The sequence below is a fragment of the Callospermophilus lateralis genome, chromosome 11 (assembly GCF_048772815.1).
Source record: "Callospermophilus lateralis isolate mCalLat2 chromosome 11, mCalLat2.hap1, whole genome shotgun sequence".
Taxonomy (NCBI): Eukaryota; Metazoa; Chordata; class Mammalia; order Rodentia; family Sciuridae; genus Callospermophilus; species Callospermophilus lateralis.
In genome coordinates, this window is record NC_135315.1 from 50,970,647 (window position 1) to 50,990,422 (window position 19,776).

The 19,776-nt window shown below is 48.4% G+C and overlaps 2 protein-coding genes across 7 annotated transcripts; one reads left to right on the forward strand and one right to left on the reverse strand.

The window, feature by feature from the left end:
- The first annotated feature begins 1,005 nt into the window (after positions 1–1,005).
- Tnk1 (tyrosine kinase non receptor 1) lies at positions 1,006–6,859 on the forward strand. Its single transcript, XM_076870795.1, has 12 exons — positions 1,006–1,168; positions 1,317–1,387; positions 1,514–1,705; positions 2,069–2,224; positions 2,330–2,613; positions 2,830–3,103; positions 4,527–4,621; positions 4,953–5,117; positions 5,372–5,451; positions 6,185–6,483; positions 6,568–6,663; positions 6,746–6,859. Exons 1-12 carry the CDS (start codon positions 1,006–1,008, stop codon positions 6,857–6,859), a joined length of 1,989 nt encoding a protein of 662 aa, XP_076726910.1.
- A 611-nt stretch (positions 6,860–7,470) lies between these two features.
- Positions 7,471–12,350, reverse strand: Plscr3 (phospholipid scramblase 3). 6 transcript variants are annotated; one of them, XR_013092644.1, is made up of 8 exons: positions 11,491–12,285; positions 10,969–11,240; positions 10,840–10,882; positions 10,519–10,739; positions 10,163–10,324; positions 8,385–8,546; positions 7,943–8,200; positions 7,471–7,825 (listed from the first exon to the last, which is right to left on the reverse strand). XR_013092644.1 is itself a non-coding variant. In XM_076869323.1 (8 exons), exons 2-8 carry the CDS (start codon positions 11,495–11,497, stop codon positions 8,144–8,146), a joined length of 924 nt encoding a protein of 307 aa, XP_076725438.1. In that variant the 5' UTR covers positions 11,498–12,107; positions 12,302–12,350; the 3' UTR covers positions 7,471–8,143. The 6 variants fall into 6 exon arrangements, 5 of the variants coding, with proteins under 5 accessions (XP_076725438.1, XP_076725441.1, XP_076725439.1 ...); XM_076869323.1 differs by adding an exon at positions 12,302–12,350 and having other exon boundaries at positions 7,471–8,200; positions 11,491–12,107; XM_076869326.1 differs by having other exon boundaries at positions 7,471–8,033; positions 8,131–8,200; positions 11,491–12,286.
- Positions 12,351–19,776: the final 7,426 nt, after the last annotated feature.

Here is a 19,776-nt window from a genome sequence, read left to right on the forward strand (position 1 = left end):
GTGAGGAAGCAGTATGCCTGCATAAGTCAGGTATTTGAGGACACTGTGACTTGATGTTGTGTGTGTTTATGTAGTCCTAGGTGTTTCAGACATGTGGGGGGTGTATCTGGGTGTCTTTCATGTGTGGGGGCAGTGAACTGCTGTGTGTCAAGTTCATTTATGTGAGAGGGTATGTAGCCCTAAGTCTGGGCACAACATACTGGAACATCTCGGAGTTGAGAGACACCTGAAGTATGATTTGCAACATATCTGTCGGTCTCAGGACATGTGTCCATAGCAGTATACTGCATGCACATGTGTATGTAGCTACATCTTTGAGGTATGGTGTGATTCACATATCTGGGCATCTCTAGAGTGTGGGTAGTAGGCAAAAGTGTCTCATGTATGAGGAGGAGAGTCTCAGGTGTATGTGTGACTGTTGAGTAGTGTAGCTCACTTCTTTTTTTTTTTTTTAAAGAGAGAGTGAGAGAGGGGAGAGAGAGAGAGAGAATTTTAATATTTATTTTTTAGTTATTGGCAGATACATCTTTGTTTGTATGTGGTGTTGAGGATCGAACCCGGGCCGCACGCATGCCAGGCGAGCGCGCTACCGCTTGAGCCACATCCCCAGCCCCTGTAGCTCACTTCTAAAGCAGCAGTGTGTTTGAGTATCCTAGGGGTACAGGCACAGTATGGCATAATATCTTTGGGGTGAGGGCAGTGGCATACCTGGACTCAGCTGTAGTGTAGGCAGTATTTTGAAATCTTAGGCATGAGAGGGCAATTTTCTCAGTAGTTGAGAATGTAAAGTACCCTGAGCTTTTCAGATGGGGAACATCCTATCTGGAGTTTGTGTGTGTAAGTAGCAGGGTTCCTGGAATTCTCTGATGTGTTTCTTCCTCTGTACCTGTTTCTGATGTGTTAAGGGTGGCACTAGAGACCTAGTCTCTAGTCTCAGTGTCTAAGGTTCCTACCCTAGGCTCTATCTGAAAGAGTATCATCATCCATAGGGGTCCTTCTGCAGACATGCTTCCTGAGGCCGGTTCCCTGTGGCTACTACGGCTGCTCCGGGATATCCAGCTGGCCCAATTTTATCGGCCCATCCTTGAGGAGCTTAATGTCACTCGGCCAGAGCATTTTGACTTTGTAAAGCCTGAGGACCTGGATGGCATTGGCATGGGCCGGCCTGGTAAGGAACCCTTTTTCTGAGGTCCTGGTTACTCTTTCCCTGGCCTATCAATTGCCACTCCCCCACACCCTAGGCCTCTTCTTGTCTATAATACTCTATGTACCCTGCTTCACCCTGGGGCCAGCCTTCTGATTCTGGCTTCCCACAGCCCAGCGCAGACTGGCTGAAGCTCTGAAGAGACACCGTTTGGGAGTCAAGTCTAAGAACTGGGTTTACAAGGTATGTGATAGTGATGGTGGTATTTGAGGGCCTTAAACAGCCAGCTTAGGCCAGGGAATGGGTTGGCTGAGTGGCAGGAAGGCTTATGCAGGGTTCTAAAACCCTGACCTCCCACTCCTGTTTCAGATTCTTGGGAGTTTTGCCTCTGAGCAGAAAGAGACCATCCGACCCTCAGAAAGCCTTCCATGCCTCTCTGAGCCAGAAGGGAGACTCAAGTGTCTGATCCCAGAGGATGCTGTGTGCAGAAGGGAGCTGTTGGGCTCAGGCTGCTTTGGCGTGGTACATCGAGGGCTGTGGACACTGCCCAGTGGCCAGAGTGTGAGTGTTTGGGAGCTTACTTCATCCAGAATAACTGGGCCAGCTGTCCCCTATCTGTATCTTCTTTTTTTTTTTTTTGGCAGGGGGGAGGTTATTGGGAATTGAACCCAGGGGTGCTTTACCACTGAGCTACATTCCCAGTCCTTTTTATTTTAATTTTGAGACAGAGTAAGTTGCTAGGCTGCCCTCAAACTTGTGATCCTCTTGCCTCAGCTTCCGAGTCGCTGGGATTACAAGTGTGCCATGGCCTTGGGTCCTCCCTCCACTCCCCCTCCATACTCCTTTGATCTTTATGCCCTCTTGGCTTTGGCCTTGGCATAGTCATTACCTCTGGTACAAGATGATGCCTCCCCCCACCTCCAGATCCCAGTGGCTGTGAAGTCCCTCCGGGTAGGTCCCGAAGGTCCCATGGGCACAGAGCTGGGAGACTTCCTGCGAGAAGTATCTGTCATGATGAAATTGGAGCACCCACATGTGCTGCGTTTGCATGGCCTTGTACTGGGTCAGCCTCTGCAGATGGTGAGCCAATCCAGACGCTGGTTCTCTGAACAGCCTTGGGAATGATGTGTGACAGGAGAGGCCAGTGGAGCCAGACCATGGCTCACATGTGCTGTGCTCCGGCAGGTGATGGAGCTGGCACCACTGGGCTCCCTGCACGCGCGCCTGACAGAGCCGGCCCCAACACCCCCGCTGCCAGTGGCCCTGCTGTGTCTCTTTCTGCGGCAGTTAGCTGGGGCCATGGCGTACTTGGGGGCCCGTGGACTGGTACACCGGGACCTTGCTACGCGCAACCTGCTGCTGGCCTCGCCACGCACTATCAAGGTGGCAGACTTCGGGCTGGTGCGGCCGCTGGGCGGGGCCCGGGGCCGCTACGTCATGGGCGGGCCCCGCCCTATCCCCTATGCCTGGTGAGGGCAACACATGTGGGTGGTCAGACTGGAGCCTGGGAGGCAGATCTGAAGAACTGCAGGCCTAGGGCAGTCAGAGGGATAGTGGGGTCTGGGAGGGCAAGGAAATGATGATGGGAGCATCCAGGGGGTAGGTGCATCAAGGGAGTGGGTGCCCAGCGAGAGGCAAACTCCCAGGTATACATGTCCAGCCCCCATCAACTTCCACTTCCGCAGGTGTGCCCCAGAGAGTCTGCGCCAGGGAGCCTTCTCGTCAGCCTCTGATGTGTGGATGTTTGGAGTGACCTTGTGGGAGATGTTCTCTGGGGGTGAGGAACCTTGGGCTGGGGTTCCACCATACCTCATCCTGCAGCGGCTGGAGAAGGACCGAGCTCGGCTTCCAAGGCCTCCCCTGTGCTCCAGGGCCCTCTACTCCCTCGCCTTACGCTGCTGGGCCCCTCACCCTGCGGACCGGCCTAGCTTTTCCTGCCTGGAAGGGTTGCTGCAAGAGGTGGGGACCTGCAATTCCCCAGATCCAGTCTCTTTTCCCTTCATTTTCTCTCCCAGGATTTCATACATTAGACAAATATCACCTAGCCAGGTGGCTGTGGTGCATACCTCTAATCCCAGAGACCCAGGAGGTTGAGACAGGAGGAACACAAGAGTTAAGAGAACAATATGGACAATTTAGCCAGACCCAGTCTCAAAGTTAAAAATTTTAAAAGGCTGGGAGTATAGCTTGGTGGTAAAGCATTTGCCTAATAGGCATGAGGTCCTGGGGTCAATCTCTAGCAAGGTGGTTTTTAAAAAACTAACATATCCGCAGGTCTGTGTAGGGCTGTGGGACCCAGCTGCAAACAAAACAGATTCCGAGCCCCAGAGGTGGGTGGGGGAGGGGCGGGCGGAGGCGTGGCTACTCAGATGTAGGCTGAAGGGCTGGAGTCCTTGTCTGAGCCAGAGAAGGGGGCACTGAGGAGAGCCAGCGGCAGGTCATTCCCCACCCCCATCCTCTCCATGGGCGTTTTAGAAGCAAAGGAACAGAGGTTCCATGTGGGAGGGGAAAAGGAAGTAATGAGGCCACAGAGGTGAGCATTATGGAGCGTTTCCTAGGGCATGTTGAGGACCACTGCTACTTCAAAGAGCACTTGATCTATGTGAGATACTGTATTTAAGGATACTTTACAGGTATCCTTTTGCCTGTTCAGTATTTTAGTTCTCTCAATAATACCATGAGGTAATTATTTTCATATCCATTTAAGAGATGGGGCAGTTGAGGCAATGACAGTTTAGAATTGCCTGAAGTTACCCAAGAAGCGGAGGAGTTGGGATCAGCTCTAATCAATGTGACTTCTAAGCTTTTCCCTAAATCACCACATTCTACTATTAAAGAGGTTTAGTCTTCACTCTGAGGGCATTTGGGAGTTGTGGAAGGGTGTTGAACAGGGGAATCACAAGTCAACAATATTTCACTTTAGCCTGGTCCAGGAATAATTTAGAGGGATGACACTGACAACGAATGTGAAACAGAAGTGAGATGAAAAGGTCAGGGTGAGGGTCGAAGCAGTAGGATTGGAGAGGATTGGAAATTTTGCAAAGGTGCCTTAGGAGGCCAACCTGATGGGCCTGGGTGTAGGATAAAAGTGGTGAACAGGATGGCCATCCCCTTGGTCCCCCTAGGCAGAGACAGGGCTTTCCTTTGTTGCTTTCTGAACCCTGGGCTTTGTCCAATTTGGCATGGAATCCAGATTGGCCTCCCCCACTGGATTACACCTGAGAGGCAGGGATAATCCCACTGGATCCCAGCACAGAGGACACACCTGGTATGGGTATGACTGGTAACTATATAAACAGAGGGAGGTCTATTTTCTGCCCTGCTCCCATATTACCCTTTTGACTCAGGCCAAAAGCCCAGCTGTTTCCTTCTGTCTTCATAGGCCTGGCCTTCTGAAGGACGCTGCGTGAGGAGTGTCACAGAGCCAGGAGCCCTGCGGATGGAGCCCGGTGACCCCATTACCATCATTGAGGGCAGGTGACAGCCTAGCACTCCCCAGGGACCCCCAGGGGAGGCACCCACGCCCAGCCTTCTTGACTCTTGGTCCCCTCTCTGCTTCTTTCTAACTCCTTGAACCCTGGTCTTCTGTGTCTTCTCCCTTCCCTACTGGGCCTTAAGCTCCAGTGCAGTCCCAGTCTCCCTGCTGGAGCCCCAGCTGACCCATAGAGAACCTTTTGTGTTGGTGAGAAAAAGGCTTCCCTTCCTCCAGGCAGAAAAAGCCACAAGGCATAGTGAGCTGAATGTGCCCAAGCCTAGCTGCCACTTTTCCCCTTGCTTACATCCCCTTCACCAGCTTCTCTTCCCACAGCCCAGATTCCACAACCTGGAAGGGACAGAATGGACGCACCTTTAAAGTTGGCAGTTTCCCAGCCTCAGCAGTGACGCTGGCAGACTTGGGGGGCTCTCCAGCCACCCGCCCAGTCCACAGAGGCTCTCCAGCCCGAGGAGAGCAACACAGGGGAAGCACAGATGGGTAAGGAGCTGAAAGGCTGGGGACAGAACTGGGCTAGGCTGGACTAGGGGAATGGGCTATGTACAACAACTTCTCTGAATGGAAAACTTGGGAATAAGACTAGGACAAAGCTGGAGACAGGCTGTACTTGTCTCCTAGGAGGAGTTTCCACCCTAGGTCTCAGCATGCCTGGGAGCACCAGTTTCTTTGGGAGGTGACATTGATATATGTATGTGGAGGAGGTATGGAGGATGAACTGGATTATTCTCTGACAGGGACAGAGAGAAGGCAAAGCCTCGGGATCTACCTCCCGCATGGGGCCAGAGAAGGAATGCACCCTTGCAGAGGATGAAAGGTGGGTTTGCAGGATTCATGCCTTTGCATATATGATTTCTTCCTTCAAATTCTGCCGGTGGTAATCCTAGCTATACTTGATTTTTTTTTTTTTTTTTTTGCTATTAAATATTAAACCCAGGGGCACTTGACCACTGAGCTACATCCCCGTCCCTTTTTATTTTTTATTTTGACAAGGTCTTGTGCAATTGCTTAGGGCCTTGCTAAGTTGCTGAGGCTGGCCTGGAACTTGCAATCTTCCTGCCTCAGCCTCTAGAGTTGCTGAGATTACAGGCATATGCCATAGTGGCCAGCTACAATTGAAGATCTTTTTTTTTTTTTAATATTTTTTTTAGACATTGAAGGGCCTTTGTTTTGTTCATTTATTTACATGGGGTGCTGAGAGTCGTACTCAGTACCTCACACATGCTAGGCAAGTGTTCTACCACTGAGCCACAACCCCAGCTCTGATAATTGAAGATCTTAAGAGATTTGAAGTCCTCCTTCCTTCCCCACTGGACAGTGTGTTACCACTTTGACTTTTGAGTTCTCTGGTCTTTGGTCCCTCAGCTGCCTAGGACTTGATGCCCACTTGTATATGTCTTTTATCATCTTACCTATATACATGGTCAAGTCCAACTAGCTCATCTGAAAGTTCTTATAAAACCATCCAGCTCAAAACAAAGACAGAAAGCAGGAAGAAGGTGGGGCCTAGCACCTGAGCCTCCTCTCAAGTTTCTTTCTCAACTGTGCAGGTATTTCCAAGAGTTTGGAGTCAGTTCTGTCCTTGGGCCCTCGCCCTACAGGGGGTGGTTCAAGCCCCCCTGAACTTCGACATGCAAGAGCTGTGCCTCAAGGACCCCCAGGCCTGCCTCCACGCCTGCCTTTTACCTCCAACTCTTCTCAGCCCAGCCAGCCCCCTAGGGAACGACCTCCTTGGCCCAAAAGAGAACCCCCACACAATCACCGCACTGGAGTGCCTGGAGCCAGTAAAGCCACTGTCTCCTCTGGAGGCCTCTTGCTTGACCCTGAGTGGCAGAGGAAGATTACAGAGGTGAGGTGTCACTGAAATGGGCCTCGTGTCCAGAAAGGCCTAGAGAATAGGGCAGGAACTTGAGTGAGGCTTTTGTCCACACAGATGGAGCTGAACGTGCATGGAGTCACTCACCAGGAGTGCCAAGCAGCACTAAAAGCCACTGGGGGAGATGTTGTTTCTGCCATCCGGAACCTCAAGGTAAAGCCAGACCCTTCTCCCAGGCTCCCTCTTCTCCTGCCCTCCTATCTGTCATTCAGCTATCCTCCCTGTTGATCCTCAGGTAGACCAGCTCTTCCACCTGAGTAGCCGGTCTAGAACGGACTGTTGGCGCATCCTGGAGCACTACCAGTGGGACCTCTCTGCTGCCAGTCGTTATGTCCTGGCCCGGTCCTGAGCTCTACTGTCTCAGCCGTGGACACCAGCACAGAATGCCTGGGCCCCTCAGGGCCTACCATGTAAGATTAAGCAGAACCAGAATAAGGTCTTGACAGGAGCAGACTTTCCCACCTTGGGAGATCCCACTTGCTATAGGCGGATACAGGAAATGCCCAGGGGAGCACAAAGTTGGTCACTGACAAATGTTTCCTCCGTACCCTGCTCCTTGGCCTCTGAGGGCCTAAGCTCCCTTGGCTGGTTCAAGAAGGATCAAGTCCACCACACTCCCAAAGAAGAGGAGGACTTAGAAGGAAAAGAGCTGAAACATGTCTTATCCAAAGGATGCCTCTCATCACTACAGAAAGTGATCAAGGGGTCACACTGGACCATGGGAATAGCCATCCTGAAGTGTTATTAGCTACCTCACTGGACTCTGTGGGGCCAAGATAGTGGAAGCAGCCATATTGACGTGGGCATATGGTTCAAACAGCCCTCCCCATTATCGGTGATGAAAATTGCCCTCCTGGACTTAAGGATATTTGATCCTTGAAGAATAGGAGATAGTTCCCTTTGTTTTTTCCCACATCAACTCTTTCTTCTACCCTCCCCCATTACATACATCTTCAAATGTTCAAAAAGTTACAAAGTTTATATGAATACAACATACAAAGGTGCAGCCTCCTTCCTAGGCAAGGGAAGGAAGGGGGTGGGGGTTAAATAAGGCACAGGAAGCTGCAGCAAGCACCAGCTATGGGCAGGGCCCGAGGGAGAAAGGAAGTTGGCACTGGAGCCGGGCCTCTACAGCTGTTGGCGGGGAACTAGGAATCCCCTCAAAGTGCCAGTTCAGCCTAATGCTGAATTGGCCAAGCTGATACAGGGGAAGAGTGGTATATCTGCCATCTTTGGTGCTACTTGCCCTTCCCCTGCCAGCCCTGTTGTAAAATCCAAGCCCTGGGTTCCAAAGGCCACTTCTGGTACAGAGACCCTGGAAGGAGTTGGGAAGGAGTGGGTAGGGTCAGTCTGAAAGCCAATAATGCCTGCATACAAAGGGACTGCTGGGAGACAGTGGTAGGAGACAGCAGGGAAGGGCTCTCATACACACCCTTCTGCAGAGCCACAGGTGAAGGAGGCCAGGGGAGAGGGTAAGGATAGGGCATCATGCCCCCAGCCACTCAGTCATCCATGTCTGTTCCCTGCAGTGTACATGGAAGAAAGGGGCTGCCTCTGAGGAGGGGCCAGGCCAGGGCAGGGGACCATCTTGAATTCTTGTTGAGGCGATGGTCTCCTCACCCAAAGGCAGCCTCTAACTGGTGATGGCAGAAGGCCCAGCGCCTCCTCGCTTCTCGAAGAACATGTAGTCCTGAGGAAAGGCCACCGTCAACAGGAGATCTGGCTGGGCCAGTCTGGCTCAGTCATCACAACCCAGGTCTGGACCCACAACCCCCCATAACATTTGTCTCTAACCTCCTAGAAAGGCGAGGAAGTGCACAAAGCTTCACATAACAGCAAATGAGAGGCAGAAGGGGAAGAGATAGCCAACTCACAATGAGGAATGTGGCTCCCAGCAGCACAGCCTTCACCTTCACGTCCAGATCCAGTGGAAACTGTAGGCCAAAGTCATCTGCATCTGTGAGGGCTTCTCGGAGCAGCCCTCCCCACTGCTTGCTGATGCGGCCCACGCTGCGGGATTCATCCCTAGTCTTCACCTGTTGGGAGGGAGAAAGACCCAACTGGGGAGGATGCAACCAATCTCAATTGCCTCAAATCTCACTCCCACAGTTGCCATGTATGTATTGTACAGGCTCTACACTTTGTGAATCTTCCTAAGAGCTTTGAGTTTCTATAGAAGCTGGGGGAACTGAGGTACCCTGGGTCACGCTACAAGTACATAGGGAAAATCAGGATTTAGACTCACATCTGTTGTTCTCTAGAGGCCACACCTGGACATCAGTGGTAGGAGGAAATAGAAGCACAAAATCCACTTAGTGTTTAACTAATTGCTAGATTTGCTTTGATTACCACTGTCCCAAAAATCCACAGTACAGTCTGTACCCTGTACAAAGTAGCCTGGCTGAGATGGCAAAGAAGGATGACAAAATCTTGGTGTACTTTACTAGTCAAGCAAGCTCCTAGAAAGCTATGTCTGCCCAAAGGTGATTTTAATCTGCAAAGTAGGGCTGTGCCTTGTCCAGGATTGAATTTGAGCTTGATCTACAGAGATCCAAGCCTATGGATCTCTGGGTCCATAATTTCCATAGACTTCTTTGATCCCAGAAGAAACAATCTTGACAAATGGGTGGTAATTCATAGTGACTTCCTGGTCCTTTTTATGCTTAGTCTCCAGTGACTAGAACTGGAGTGATTTCCTTTTATATCCTGCCCATCCCCTTCCTTTCTATCCTACAGTTCTGGAACACTTCCTGCAGCCCAGGCTCAGGCTGGGCAAGGTCTGTCCCAGCTGGTCAAACAGTCTCAAAGTCAATCAACTTCAAGTATGGACCATTTATAATGGCGTAAAAGGGACACTGGACCTATAAGAACCTCACACTTTACACATTCCCATACAGAGATCACACAATTGTCTCCTTCTAAACTGGTTCCCATCACAGAACCTCCCTCTGACTATCAAGGTGATTCACTTTTTAAAAGTTACCTTAGGAGGTAAAGCACCTCATCAGAAGCATTGGAAAGTCTATGGGATGATACCTGTTATTTTATTCTTATCTGCACAGAAAATTATCCCCTAAAGAACTCAGGGGACTGTGGAATGTTCTTGTCTTCTAGAAACCAAGATGTTTTCCCAGGCCTCCTGAAATTCTCGCCACTTGAATTTTCCAGGCTTCAGGTTGGTGATAGGCACAGAGAAAAGGCATAACCTAGACTTCATGTCAGATGGGTCATTTGGACTTCAAGGTCAGCAGGGCAAGCTGGGATATTAAATCAAGGCTTGCTCCAGAGAATAGGATCACAGACTCATGCATGCCAGCCACATGGGCCCAGTCCGTGACAGACTTAATAATCATCCTTCACCCTAAATCCAGGCTGGCCTTGGATCTCCCTCCACACATGCACACAAAATACAGGGTTGTAATTAACAATCAGATTTGCTCTTGAGGATGAAATCCTTTTTGCTGTGCTTTTATATTAAGATCACAGGGCTATCCCATTTCTGAATGGAGGAAAATTGGAAGTGTACAGTAGGAGCAACAATAGATTTGAACTGATGAAGTCAAGGGCTTGGTCTTAGTCAAGCTATCTTGCCTCATGGAAGCTGCCATCTTGGTTTATGAAGTTCCCAGGAATCTCCCCTTATTTCTAATACCTCAAAGTTGGTGTCTGTGCCACAGCCACAGGTCCAGCAAGGCCCCACCACTCGCAGGACTGTCTGGCGATCAGCATCCTGGATGGAGAACTTAGGGAGGAAGGGATGCCAGGTCTGTAGCACGTGACCAATAGTGGTGCCGGGCGGAGCCTGTACTTCCATCTGGAGTGGAAGGCAGTTAGAATCATTGCAGAGCCCAGGACCCTGGCTTAAGCCCTCATTGGTCTCAGCTCTACCTTCAGACTACTACTTAGTCCCCTCACTAAAATTCCCACCCACAGCATTCACCACCCTGTGCTATCAAGGACCCCCCCCCCCACTAGAGCCTCTCCCAGGTCTCATCCCTCACCGCCCACCTCCTGGAGGCCGCAGGGGCAGCAGCTGCAGCCACAGTGAAGCGGGCGGAGCAGGCGCAGCACCTCACGGTCCCCAGGGTCTGCCAGGCGGACACGCAGTGGCCGGCGGGCGCCACAGCACAGACGGGCGCAGCAGTTGCTCTCTTCCGCCGCCTGACCCAGGGGCTGCCCAGCTCCCGAGCGCAGTTCATACCGGTTACAGGTCTCCCAGCCTAGGAAAGCTGTCAAAGGTAACAAGCTGAGGTTTATGCACATCACCCGTCCAGGAACCTACCATCCCTGCCATGGTAACATGCTCAACTGACTCGGATTTCTACTTACTTTCCACTCGCGCAGCCTTCTGATGAATCAAAATCTGATCAATCTGGAAAGAGTAGGGATAGCGTTGACATCAAACGGCTGGCCTGATTGCCCAGTAGTTCTTCTTCCGTCACTCTCCCTTCCACTTACCTGCACCAAGAATTCAAGGCCAGAAGGAACCCCTGGCAGTGGCAAGAAAGGGGCAGGAGACCCTGGGGCCACCGGACCAGACGAAGGGAAAAGAGCGAAGCCTGGCGCAGGGGCAGGCACTTGTGCAGGCACTGGCACCTGGGCAGGCACTGGCACCTGGGCAGGCACTGGCGCCTGCCCGGGTCCAGGATGCAGGGCCAGCTCCGGGTACCCAGCGCTCGCAGGATAGGGAGGTGGGGGTGAAGGGGCATAGCCTTTTGGGGGCAAGTAGCCTGTGGAAGACAGGGATAGATTAGAAAGCACCGTGAGCACCCCTGCCCTTTCTTAGCCCGAGGGCCGCGAGGCTCCGCGGAAAATGTGGTAGGAAGAGGCGGAGAAAGATGGGGTAGGGGAGCAGGGCGGTGGCTACCCGGGAGGGCCCGCACAGCCAGTCTGAGCACATTCCTAGAGGATGTGTTCGACACCCGGTGCCCAAGTCTGTGGGGGGCGGATAACGGAGACCCCCACCTCGCGCCCACTTACCTGACATGGGAAAGGGTCGGGTTTTCGCAGGATGGAGGGGTCGGGGCGGCTTAGTTCTGGAAGTGGAGGCAAGCTCGGAGACAGCCAGACAGACACAGAGACAGACACAAAGACGGACAGGCAAACGCAGAGAGGCAGCTGCGCCCGGCGCCGGCCCAGGGTCTCTTGGGCGGCGCCTATGACTCGGGGAGAAACCGAAAGTGTCAGCGGGAGGGGCGAGGTACCTGGGACCCTGGATTCCCTCAGGGGCCCCAGAACCGCCCCCTCCCTTTGTTCGCCCATTCTCCGAGAAGATTGCTCTAGGCAGACGGCAGGACAAAAGGACCTGCAGTCAAACCAATAGACCTCGAGGGAGGCCTCCCTGATCCCTCTGTGTCCCCGCTCACCTGAAGCCCCCAGAATAACGCAGGGACCGCGCACTCGGCAGCTCACAGGCGCTAGAGAAGGCGGGCCCAAGGCGTGACCCCGCCCCTCGGTCTCCAGACCCCACCCCTCACACCCCGGGCGGCGAGTCTGCGCAGAGTGAAGGCCGCCTCTCCTGCCGGGCCGCGGACCTTGCACTTGGCACTCCTTGGCATCAACGCTGTGTCCTCCTCTTCCGCTCCGACTGCAGATGCCTGGAGAAGAGGCCGCCTAGTGAGGGCGGCCGGTTAAGGCCCAATCCTGAGACCCCCGCCAGGTCCTATAGCTCTGAAAGCTCAATGCCCCTTGGTGGGAAGCGAGGGCGGCTGACGCTGGCGCGCTAGACCCTGATTTCCTCTTCCCAAGGGCGGTTCGGGCCTCGCTGACGCAGCGGAACACCCTCACATACACTCTCTGGCTTCCAGGACGAGTTCCTGGCTCTGTTTCTACCTCTCTAGGGCGACCTCGCTGTCTTTTCTCCCTGACGCATTGGTGACCCCCACAGGCACTTTGCATGTACGTCCTGCACTCCAGCCACGCGGATAACAGGCAGCCAAACAGTGTCCATAAAGAATGTGCGTGAGGTGAGGCGCAGGGTTATGGAGGAGGAAGTTTAGCGAGAAAAGGCTTCCCCTAAGAGGAGTTTCTTAGTCTGGGTCCTAAACTGAGGGAGGTATTTGAAGTTGTTTTTTTTTTTTTTTTTTTTGTACCAGGGATTGAACTCAGGGGCACTTAACCGCTAAGCCACATCCCCAGCCCTATTTTGTATTTTATTCAGAGACAAGGTCTCACTGAGTTGCTTAGCACCTTGCTTTTGCTGAGGCTGGTTTTGAACTCACGATCCTCCTGCCTCTGCCTCCCAAGCTGCTGGGATTACAGGCGTGCTCCACCACACCCGGCTAGGTATTTGAAGTTCTACTTACACTTTGGGGACTGCAGGAAAGAGGTGTATTTAGAGAGGCAATGACATACACAGAGGGCTTTATGGGCTTGGGACTTGGCCCCAAGGGCAGCAAGGAACCCACCCAAAGATTTTAAGACCTGAAAAGGTCAAATTTGTGTTTTAGAAAGATCTGTTAAACTGCAATGTAGAGAACGAATGAGATGCCCAGGCTGGGTTGTTAGCAGTCTATGGAAAGGGTGGTTGTAGTAGTGATGGTGCAATTATTGTCTAATCCAACGTCTAATCCAAGTTCTAATTGTCTAATCCAAGTTCTAAATTATTGTCTAAATATCTCTAAAGTGAAGTTTGGCTTTAGAGATATTTAGACAATAATTTAGAACTTGGTTGGGGGGTGAGGAGTCCAGGATTACCTCAGGTGCCTGTCTATTAACCAAGCAGATGCAAGGATCACTCAACAAAGATTAGCATAGGGATAAACACATTTGGGGACCTCCTTCTCTTCCTATGTCCATGTTCCTCTGGACTAGTCCTAGAGCTGCTCAGCTTCTTCCAAAGCTTCAATCATCATGTGCTTCAGACCCAAATTTTATGTCTCTTCCCCAATAGAACATGTGCTCAAGGAGATCAAAAGTTTGTCTTTTTTAAAACTGAACATGCTCTTTGGGGAAGAGACATAAGTAAGACAGATGAAAAGTCAGATGGAGATAAGTGCTAGAAAATCAAATAGAGCAGGATGAGGATAGGGAATGATGGATAGGGTTTACAATTAAATTAATTTTTGCAATGCTGGGGATCAAATCCAGGGCCTCACACATGCTAGGCAAGTGCTCTACCACTGAACTACATTCCCAGCACAGGCTTGCAATTTTTTTTTTTTTTTTTTTTTTTTTTTAAGATAGGGGTCTCAAAAATGTTGCCCAGAGCTGGGTGCATTGGCGCCTGCATGTAATCCCAGGAGCTGCTCAAGAGGCTGAGGCAGGAGGATTGCGAGTTCAAAGTAGCCTCAGCAAAAGCAACTGAGACCCTGTCTCTAAATAAAATACAAAATAGGGCTGGGGATGTGGCTTGGTGGTTGAGTGCCCCTGAGTTCAATCCCTGGCCACCAACCCCCACCCCCCCACCCCCACCTGCTAAAAAAAAAAAAATGTTGCTTGGGCTGATTTTGGACTCCTGGCTGGGCTCAAGGGATCTTCCCCGCTAGGGCTTCCATAGTAGCTGAGAATGTAGGAACATACCAGAGCACCTTGCTGGGTTTGTACTTTTAAAGAGAAGGCATCACTGAGAACATGATAGCTGAGCAAAAACCTGAAGGGGGAATTGAGCCAGGAAGGTTTCTGGGGAAGAGTGTATCAGGCAGAGGAAATAGCAAAGGGCAAAAGCCCTGCAGCAGAAGTGTGCCTTACTTGTTCAGTGAACAAAGGAGTTAATAACAAGAAGGTCACAGAGGCGATAGGAAGCTAGATCATATAAGGCCTTTCTGGACCATTGGATTATACTCTGAGCTAGAAAGTATGGAAGGTTTAGACAGAGAGGAGGCACGAGACTTTTTTGTTGTTGTTGTTGTATCCAGGATTTAACTCAGGGGCACTTAACCACTAAGCCACATCCCCAGCCCTTTTTTGTATTTTATTTAGAGACAGGGTCTCACTGACTTGCTTAGCACCTCGCTATTGCTAAGGCTGGCTTTGAATTCTAGATCGTCCTGTCTCAGCCTCCCGAGCTGCTGGGATTACAGACCTGCGCCACTGCATCAGGCAAGACATGAAATTAAAATGCAGTGAAATGGTGGTTTTCCACCTTGGTTACACATTAGAATCATCTGGAGTGTTTTAGAAAACATTTCTGCCTGGATCTCACTTGATATCGATTAAATTTGAATATACAGGGTGAGATGTAGGCATAGGAACTTTTTAAGAATGCTCTAGATTTTAATATATAGCCAAGGTCAAGGACTACTGGATCTCTACTATGAGGATCTCTTTCAGTTTGCTCTGTCAAGAGTAGGCAGTATCAACATCTCTAGCAATTAGAGAAATGCAAATTAAAACTACACTGAGATTCCATCTCACTCCACTCAGAATGGTAATTATCAATAGTACAAGTAACAATAAATGTTGGTGAGGATGTGGGGAAAAAGGTATGCTCATACATTGCTGGTGGGACCGCAAATTGGTGCAACCATTCTGGAAAGCAGTATGAAGACTCCTCAGAAGACTTGGAACCATTGGACCCAGTTATCCCACTCCCTGGCATATACCTAAAGGACTTAAAATCAGCATACTATAGTGATGCTGCCACATCAATTTTTATAACAGCTCAATTCACAATAGCAAAGCTATGGAACCAACCTATACACACACACACACACACACACACACACACAATGGAATATTACTCAGTCATAAAGATGAAATGATGGCATTTGAAGATAAATGGATGGAACTGAAAAATATCATGCTAAGTGAAATAAACCATCCTCCCAAACCAAAGGCTGAATGTTTTAATATGTGTATGCTAACACACAATGGGGGGGGAGGATTAGAAGTTCATTGGATTAGACAAAGGGGAATGAATTGAACATAACTTTCCTATGTTTATATATGAATACACGAGCAGTAAAACTCCATATCATGTAAGACCATAAGAATGGGATCCTAATTAGAATAAGTTATACTCCATGTATATACAATATGTCAAAATGCACTCTATTGTCATTTACATCTAAAAAGAACAACAACAAAAAAAGTGAAGACTGTAGGTAGGCAAAGGCAGGAGGAAGTTCTTAAAGAAATCTAAGTGCAATCTGATAGACCCGGCACCATGGTGACAGCAATGTTAGTGGTGAGAAATGATCTGATTCCAGATATGCACTTGAGCTCACATAACTTGATGATGGCGTGGACACAGGAGAAAAAGAATTTCCAAGTTGATTTTCACTTGGCTCAGAAGAGCTTTCTGCACAGTACACATTCAGCCTTACTCTGATCATTTTCTGCCTGCCCACCCAATACAGTATGCCACTAGATCTTTAGGCCACTCTGATATACTGTTCTCCTTTTTGATTTATTACTGATATGTTGATTGCACCAATTTGCAGTCCCACCTGCAATGTATGAGTGTACCTTTTTTCCTGTGTCCTCACCAACATTGTTACTTGTATTATTGATAATTATCATTCTGAGTGGAGTGAGATGGAATCTCAGTGTAGTTTTAATTTGTATTTCTCTTTTTTCTAGTTATTTCCTGTTCATGCTAAAAACCCAGGAAACAAACTGAAGTATTGCCAATCCCCAAAGGCAAAACAAGCCCACTTCTAGTTGTAACACTGAACACATTGCATCAACATATTAATCTTTTTAGATGTTCTATCTTCACTGCTGAAATCTGAATTTCTTGATTTGTAGAAGAAAAGAACATAGCTCTGGGAGCTGAACAGGGAAGAATTTAAATCACAGCTTGTCCAGATCCTACCTGGATAATATAGAACAAGTCACTGCATCTTTTTTTTTTTTTTTTTTTTTATTGTTGGTCGTTCAAAACATTACATAGTTCTTGATATATCATATTTCACACTTTGATTCAAGTGGGTTATGAACTCCCATTTTTACCCCGTATACAAATTGCAGAATCACATCAGTTACACTTCCATTGATTTATATATTGCCATACTAGTGTCTGTTATATTCTGCTTCCTTTACTATCCCCCCTCCCCTCCCCTCCCCTCTTCTCTCTCTACCCCCTCTACTGCAGTTCATATCTCCCCCTTGAATTATTTTTCCCTCTCCCCTCGCTTCCTCTTGTATGTAATTTTGTATAACCCTGAGGGTCTCCTTCCATTTCCATGCAATTTCCCTTCTCCCTCCCTTTCCCTCCCACCTCTCATCCCTGTTTAATGTTAATCTTCTTCTCATGCTCTTCGTCACTACTCTGTTCTTAGTTACTCTCCTTATATCAAAGAAGTCACTGCATCTTCCTTAGCTTCCTCTTCTACCAACTTGCAGGAATGTTGAGAAATCTGATACAATGTTCAGTTATTGTCATAATCCTCATTTATAATGCTTGGCAGTCACTTTTTTTTATGTGTGTGTGATGTTGGGGGTTGAACACAAGACCTTGTGCTAGACAAGTGCGTTTCCACTGAGCTATACCCCTAACCCTTGGCATCCATCTGGTTATGCTGCTTTTGGTCTGTCTCCCTTGACCTATATATTTCAAAGAACTCCCCATCCAGTCCCCTTTCTGTGTTCCAGGTAGATAAGTCCCAGACCCTGAACCATTTGACAAGTTTACATTGACTTTAGTTCTGGTGAATCCAATAGTATAACCCTTGATTGCCTCCAACTTAGCCTTGTACTCCCTTCAGATTATCTAATATCATGGGAAACCACTTCAGTCCACAAGTCCCTCCAGCTCTGGTACTCCCACTTGGTGGTTGAGCATGTGCATCCTGGACTCCCTTCCTATACCTCCCTGTGAGGTATACTGATCTCTTTTCTCTGTGAACTGTAATGATCTTTTCACCAATCTTGTCTGTCCTTCACTGTGTCACACCTGACTATACCAAACCTAACTTAAATACTTCACTTAATAAATCGCAATAGTAATAATGGGAGCTAATGATCAAGCTTTATTTATCTTGGTCCCCCCAAGAGCCCAGCCACTTGACAGGACCAAAACTAAGGTATTAGGGAACTCATTACATGGAAAATGGCCATTGCAGATACCTGGGGTCTCCTCCAGGACATTTCCTCTCTGCCCTAGATGCCATCTGAGATGGATGAAAATGCTAGAGCACTGGATTGGGAAGTAGGAGACTGAGGAGCCAGCCTTCACTCTGCCACTAGATCTTTAGGCCACTCTGGAGGTCTCCTCTGAGGCCTTATTGTATCATCTTCAAATGAAGAAATGTGATCCTCTACTAATACAACTCAAATCATGCCACCTTCCTGGATATAAATGCCCCATTGCCCTCAGGAGAGAGGATAATCTCACATCATAAGACTCTCTACTATTTGGCCTTACTATCCCATCTCTCACTCCTGGCCCTCTCAATCTTTAAGCCAGCCACCAGGAATTCTTACAGATCTCTGATACATTTTTACTTAGGGCTGCCTTAAAAGCTGCTGGTATGGGGCTGTGGAACTCAGTGGAGATTAGGGTAGAAGATAGAAATTCTGGATTTCAAAGTATGCAGATTGGGGCTGGGGCTGGGGCTGAGCGATAGTGCACTTGTCTGGCATGTGTGAGGCACTGGGTTTGATTCTCAGCACCCCATATAAATAAATAAATAAATAAAGGTCTATCAACAATGAAAAAAAATTAAAAGAAAATGTATGCAGATTATTATCATAACTAAAAAGAACAAATTTTAAAAAGATAAATTTAAAAAGTATGCAGATTATAAGTAAAGATATGGGACTAGATGAAATAACTAGCAATAGATAAGATTATTTATAAATCTTGTCATTTAGAGAAAGGGTCTACATACTTCACATTTATTTTAATGTATACCATCAGGAAAATTAAGTATGTACCCTCAAAATATACAAATTACACTTTATCAAATGTGCAAAACTACTCAGGAGACTGAGGCAGGAGGATCCCAAGTTGGAGGCCAGCCTGGGCAACTCAGGAAGACCCTGTCTTAAAATAAAAAGGGCTGGGGATGTAGCTCAGTGATTAAACAATTGCCTAACATGTGCAAGGCCCTGGGTCTCCTCCGAGGCCTTATTGTATCATCTTCATATGAAGAAGATACAATAGCAATGTATGGCAATACATTGCAAGGCAATTAAAAAAGGAAGGAAGGAAAAAAGAAAGATACTTTAAAAAGGATGACTTAAACCTTTCAGAGATTTACTACTGCACTGCAAATTGAGTCCAAGGAACTCACCACTGCAAGGCATATACCAGCCATCCAGGACCCCCTGGTCCACTACATGGCAGCCGCACTAGTTTTGTCCTTTCTCTAACTCACCAAATTTTCTCCTCGTCACAAGGATTTTGAGCTGTCCCTTTCAGCTTGTCTTGCCAACTATTCCTTCTGCCTAGAATACACTTCTCCACTTTGCCCATCATTAGTTCAACTTCAATAGGACCCCCAGGTCTTCCCATCTAAAGGGTGGGGGTATCTTCTATAGCCCAGCTATTCCATTGTTGTTTTCCTTCGGTGCACTGTACAACTGATCTATTTGGGTGTTTTGTTGTTTAAAGTCCATTTCCACTGCTAGATGGGAAACTCCATCAGGGAAAGGACATCATCTGTCTTGCTCATGTCTGAACCTTCTTGTAATGTGTGTCTGATACAAGATCAACACTGGTTTACTTAATGCTGCCCTCCCAAACATCTTCCAGTTCTCTCCATGCTGTGCCAGTCCAGTCTGTCTTGCCAATTTTTCTCATTCCTTTCCTGCCTAATTCAGAAACTCAGCACACACTGAAGACTCATGTTGTCTCCAAACCCTTCCTCTCCCCACCTCAATCTCTTTGTTCATTATATGTCCTCCATACAAGAGAGGTCCTTTAAGGATCACCTCAAGCAGTGAAGCATTTTCTGATTCCCCAATTTATGACATTATTTCTGCTTTAGATCCCAAAGTAGTTTATAACTAATGACACTCCTCCTGACCTGCTTTGTTTTAACTCTCCACTTTTACAGTAAGTTGGTGAGAAATTTGTAGAATGACAGAGCTGAATCACAATCCTACAGTAATCTTCAAATTCTAGTGAACATCAGAACTACTGATAAACTTTTTAAAATGCAGACTCTCAGGTGCCAGAAGGTTTCAGTAAGAATCTGCATTATTTGGAGCATTCCTTATGACTCTGATGCCTGCCGGTTTAAGAACATCAACACAAGTTAACTTGAACAGAATCCCCAGAACCAAGGCTCAATGATAAGTGTTAGAACTTCTTCCAGGAAGAAGTTCAAAGGTTGAGTTTTCATGCTCCATGAGGTTAAATGAACAAAAATTCCGAAG

Excerpts from the sequence above, each read along its gene's own strand:
- Tnk1 (XM_076870795.1), top strand. The coding sequence starts at position 1,006 with ATGCTTCCTGAGGCCGGTTCCCTGTGGCTACTACGGCTGCTCCGGGAT. Across the intron at positions 1,706-2,068 it reads CACTGCCCAGTGGCCAGAGT|ATCCCAGTGGCTGTGAAGTC; the intron begins GTGAGTGTTTGG and ends CCCCACCTCCAG. Across the intron at positions 2,614-2,829 it reads CGCCCTATCCCCTATGCCTG|GTGTGCCCCAGAGAGTCTGC; the intron begins GTGAGGGCAACA and ends CCACTTCCGCAG.
- Plscr3 (XM_076869323.1), bottom strand. Across the intron at positions 10,325-10,518 it reads GCCCCTGCGGCCTCCAGGAG|ATGGAAGTACAGGCTCCGCC; the intron begins GTGGGCGGTGAG and ends CTTCCACTCCAG. Across the intron at positions 8,547-10,162 it reads GCACAGACACCAACTTTGAG|GTGAAGACTAGGGATGAATC; the intron begins GTATTAGAAATA and ends CCCTCCCAACAG.